Source organism: Coturnix japonica, chromosome 25 (assembly GCF_001577835.2).
Source record: "Coturnix japonica isolate 7356 chromosome 25, Coturnix japonica 2.1, whole genome shotgun sequence".
Taxonomy (NCBI): Eukaryota; Metazoa; Chordata; class Aves; order Galliformes; family Phasianidae; genus Coturnix; species Coturnix japonica.
In genome coordinates, this window is record NC_029540.1 from 387,062 (window position 1) to 392,162 (window position 5,101).

General features: G+C 59.6%; 1 protein-coding gene across 1 annotated transcript in view; it reads left to right on the forward strand.

Moving 5' to 3' along the window:
- Positions 1 to 37: 37 nt before the first annotated feature.
- The window catches only part of MTMR11 (myotubularin related protein 11), a gene marked incomplete at its 5' end in the record, with an annotated part of 7,728 nt that continues 2,664 nt past the window's right edge, over positions 38 to 5,101 (forward strand). Inside the window, 12 exon segments of the mRNA XM_015884312.2 lie at positions 38 to 61; positions 63 to 83; positions 1,434 to 1,506; positions 1,631 to 1,773; positions 2,974 to 3,200; positions 3,298 to 3,385; positions 3,488 to 3,576; positions 3,678 to 3,799; positions 3,893 to 3,956; positions 4,216 to 4,286; positions 4,572 to 4,744; positions 4,850 to 5,020. Of these exon segments, the coding sequence (XP_015739798.2) occupies positions 38 to 61; positions 63 to 83; positions 1,434 to 1,506; positions 1,631 to 1,773; positions 2,974 to 3,200; positions 3,298 to 3,385; positions 3,488 to 3,576; positions 3,678 to 3,799; positions 3,893 to 3,956; positions 4,216 to 4,286; positions 4,572 to 4,744; positions 4,850 to 5,020 (1,266 nt within the window).

Below are 5,101 nucleotides of genomic sequence, written 5' to 3' on the forward strand. Positions count from 1 at the left end.
TCGTGGTACGTGGGTCGGGCGGTCCGGTGCGGGAACTTTGTTCTGCACCAACGTCAGGGTGGTGTTATGTACCCGGAGATCAGGTGGGGACAGCGGACCCCCACCCAAAACACCCACCAAACCCCCACCCCAAAACCCCCCACCCAAAACCCCCACACCACCTCCCAAAACCCCCACCCAAACCACCCATCCCACCTAAAAACCCCCAACACACTCTAAAACCCACTACCCAAAACCCCCCATCACACCAAAAACCCCTACTACCACCACTCTCAAACCCCCACCCAACCCCCCATCACCACCCCAAACCCCTTCACCCCACCCCAAAACCCCTCCAACACCACCCCAAACCCCCCCCACCCCAAAACCCCCATACCCCCACCCCAAAACCCCCCAAAACCACCCCAAAACCCCCCCACCCAAAACCCCCCCATCATCATCCCAAACCCCCCCCACCCAAAACCCTTCCTTCACCACCTTAAACCCCCCTCCCCAAAACCCCCCATCACCACCCCAACCCACCACCACTATCCCAAAACCCCCCAACCCCAAACCCCCCAACACACCCAAAACCCCCCCATCCCACCCTAAAACCCCCAAACACACCCCCGATCCCATCCCGGTTCTATCCCGGTTCCATCCCGGTTCTGTCCCGGTTCTGTCCCATCTTCATCCTGACCCCATTCTGCCCCCTCCACCCCCCGACCCCAAAAGCTGCACCTGACCCTGTCCCACCTGCGTCCCATTCCCGTCCCCATCCACTTGTGTCCTAATGTCACCCCAACCCTATTAATGCTCTCTATCCCGGCTGCATTCTGACCCCATTCACCCATGTCCTCATCCCACCCCGGATCCATCCCATTCCCATCCATCCCATTGAGTGTACACTGACCCCAGTGTGATCCCATTGATGGCACCCCAACCCCAGTGTGACCCCATTGACTGTACCCCGACCCCACTGTGATCCCATTGATGGCACCCCAACCCCATTGTGATCCCATTGATGGCACCCAACCCCAGTGTGATCCCATTGATGGCACCCCAACCCCAGTGTGATCCCATTGACTGCAACCCAGTGTGATCCCATTGCACCCCAACCCCATTGCGATCCCATTGATGGCACCCCAACCCCAGTGTGACCCCATTGATGGCACCCTGACCCCATTGCGATCCCATTGATGGCACCCAACCCCATTGCGATCCCATTGATATCACCCAACCCCATTGTGATCCCATTGATGGCACCCAACCCCATTGCGATCCCATTCACTGCACCCTGCCCCCTCCTGCCCCACAACCCTCTCCATATGCCTCCCATTGCCCCCTTTCACCCTGGGATATGGGGTGGGTTTGGGGCTGCCCCACTGCCCCTGGTGGGGGTGGGGGGTTCCAGGCCATCTCCCATCACCCCCCCCCCCTAATTTCCTTTGCAGCCCCCCAGCTTCAGCCCCTTCCTGCAGAGCGACCACAGCGTGGCGCTGCGCTGCATCCGCACCCTGGTAGCAGGTAGGGGACAAGGTTATGGGGTCAGGGTTGGGGTCTGGGGGTTTTAATGACCCAGGAGGTGTTTGTGGGGGGGGTTTAATGGCCACAAACCCCCCCCCCCATAATTAACCCTGCCCTTCCTCAGGCAGCAGCTTCAATAAACCCACGGTGCTGACGGCCGCCTCCGCGCTCACCTTCGTCCCCGAGGAGCTGGCGTTGTTCTGTAGGGATTTCCGTCTGCTCAGCTTCCAGTTCCCCGATAACGGGTTGGGGCTGCAGGCCTTTAGGGTGAGGGGTGGGTGGGTGATGGGTGGGTGGATGGAGTTTGGGGTGGGGGCTCGTTGATGGTGTCGGCTCCGGGCTCTGTGGACAAAGTCATGGCATAAAGTGAGGGGACTGGGATGGGGATGGGATGGGGATGGGATTCAATTTAGGATTGGGATGGGATGGGATGGGGCTGGGATGCAGCTTGGTTATGATTGGGATGGGGATGGGAATAGGTATCGGGATGGGATGGAGATGGGATTCAACTTAGGATTGGTATGGGGATGGGATGGGATGGGATGGGGATGGGGATGGGGATGGAATTCAATTTAGGATTGGGATGGAGATGGGATGGGATGGGGATGGGATGGAGATGGAATTCAATTTAGGATTGGGGTGGGGATGGGATGCAGTTTGGTTAGGACTGGGATGGGGATGGGGATGGAATGGGGATGGGATTCAATTTAGGATGGGGATAGGGATGGGATGGGGCTGGGATGGAATTGGGATGCAGTTTAGGATTGGGATGAGGATGGGATTCAATTTAGGATTGGGATGGGGATGGGATGCATCTTGGTTAGGATTGGGATGGGGATGGGATTCAACTTAGGATTGGGATGGGGATGGGGATGGAATGGGGCTGGGATGCAGCTTGGTTCAGATTAGGATGGGCATGGGATGGGGATGGGATTCAATTTAGGATGAAGATAGGGATGGGATGGGATGGGATGGGATGGGATGGGATGGGATGGGATGGGGCTGGGATGCAGCTTAGGTTTGGGATGGGGATGGGATGCACCTTAGGACTGGGATGGGATTGGGATGGAATTGGGATACAGTTTAGGATTGGGAAGGGATACAGCTTGGTTAGGAATGGGATGGGGATGGGATTCAACTTAGGACTGGGATGGGGATGGGATGGGGCTGGGATACAGCTTAGGATTGGGATGGGACTGGGATGGGGATAGGATAGGGATGGAATTCAATTTAGGATTGGGATGGGGATGGGATGGGGCTGGGATGCAGCTTAGTTAGGATTGGGATGGGAATAGGGATGGGATGGACTGGGAAGGGGCTGGATGGGGCTGGACTGGATTGGGATGGATGCCACAATGGGACTGGATGAGGTTGAGGATGGGGGCAGGGGGGGCACGCAGCAATATATGGGGTAGGGCCCACCCATATATGGGGTCTGCAGCACCCAACCCTCACTCCTTAACCCAGGTGGCCAACGCCATTGCCCAAGCAAGGGAGACGGCCGCGTGGCCGGGGGACAAGGGGAACCACGTGGATGCCACGATGGGAGATGAGGATGAGGAGGATGAGGAGGAAGGTTCCCCCCCAACGCTGTTATTTGAGACCCTCCAGGATTGGGAACGGGAGCTGCAGCGCCTGGGGGCAGCGGGATGGAGGGTGAGCGCCGTCAATGAGCGCTTCGATATGGCCCCAAGGTGGGTATGGTTTATATGGGGGGGTGTATGGGATGTTCCCCCACCCCATATGGGACCCCCACCCCATATGGGACCCCCACCCACTCCTGCTTTGCAGCCTTCCCCGCTACCTGTGGGTGCCCAACGCGCTGCTGGATCACGACCTCAAAAGGACGTTCGCTCACTTCCAGGAGCGTCGCGTGGCTGTGAGTGATGGGATGTGGGGTGAGGAATTGGGGTGGGGGGTTATGAGGCTGGGGGGGGGTAAAAAGGGGGTGACGTGGGGTGGGGGTCCCATCTGCACACAGCGGCTGTGCTGGCACCACCCAAATGGCAGCGACCTGCTGAGAGCCGCCAGCTTCCACGCAGCCTCGGAGCCGGGCAGTGAGGACATCAGGTAAACCCCATTATAGGGGGGTTGTTTGGGTTGGTGGTAGGGGGGGGTCACTGTGCTTGGCCCTATGCAGGGTGCTGTTATGCCCCCCTCCCCTTTTTTAGGTGCCTGGAGGTGCTGCTGGGTGCTGGGTGCAGGCCTTGTGTGCTGGCGGACACGGCTGAGCTGCCCACCCCCCAGGACATTCAGCTGGCACATCTGAGGCTGCGGGCGCTGTGTCTGCCTGGTGAGATTTGGGGGGGGGTCTTTTGGGAAGGGGGGGGGTCTGTTCTCACTGTCTCATCCCCCCCCCATCCTCCATTGGCTCCATCCAAACCAGGAGCAGCAGCTGATGAGAAGTGGCTGTCAGCGCTGGAAGGGACGCGGTGGTTGGAGCACGTACGGTGAGATTTGGGGGTGGGGGGTGACCCTAAACCCCCCCCTCACTATGGGGGCTCCCAAACTAATCCCAATGTATTGGGGCACTGCTTTGGTTGGGGGACACCCCCCTTTCCCCCTAAACCCAATCTCAGCATTCTAAGCTGCTGCATTGGGTTGGGGTCTGCATTGTGCTGGAGATGGAGCCCCCCCCTAAAATAAAAGGAGGCAGTGGGGTCTTTTTGGGGGGTGCTGACCCCCCCCCTTGCCCCCCTCTGCCCCCAGGTCCTGCTTGAGGAAAGCTGTGGAGGTGGCATCGCTGCTGGCGGGGAGACGATGCTCTGTTGTCCTGCAGGGTAAGGGGTGGGGGGCATTGGGGTGGGGGGCATTGGGGTGGGGGGCATTGGGGTGGGGACAGTGGGATAAGAGAAACAATGGGGTGAGGGGACACTGGGGGGGTGGGGGGTGTTAGTGGGTGGGGGGTTGTAATGGGAAGGGAATTGGGGTGGGGGGACAGCGAGGTGGGAGGCGCTGTGGTGGGGGGACACCAGGGTGAGGGGTCCTGGGATGGAGGGCATTGGGGTGGGGGTCACAATGGGGGTCCCTCATCCTCTCTGCTTGCCCCCCCCCCTCCATCCCAGAGCCATCAGACCGGGACCTGGGCTGTTTATTGGCCTCACTGGTGCAGCTGCTGTTGGACCCCCACTCACGCAGCCTGCACGGCTTCCAGAGCCTCATACAACGTGAATGGGTGGCAATGGGGCACCCCTTCCCACAGCGCCTCGGGCTGCACCGGGACAGCCCCCGTGAGGAGGTGACGACCCCAAACCCCCCCTGTGCCACCCCCCCTTATAGGTACCATCCCCATATCACCACCCTGGGGGTGTCACCTATATAAACCCCTGTACACACCTTGCAGTCTCCCGTTTTCCTGCTGTTCCTGGACTGTACCTGGCAGCTTTTGCAGCAGTTCCCTGCAGCTTTTGGTTTCACCGAGGCGTATCTGCTGGCCCTGCACGACAGCACCTTCCTGCCCTACTGCAGCACCTTCCTCTTCAGCTGCCAAAGGCAACGGGGACGTGGTGGGGTGGTGAGCCTCAATTTCCCCCCCCAGTGCCTCAATTTCCCCCTCATTGCCTCAATTTCCCCCCCCAGTGCCTCAATTTCCCCC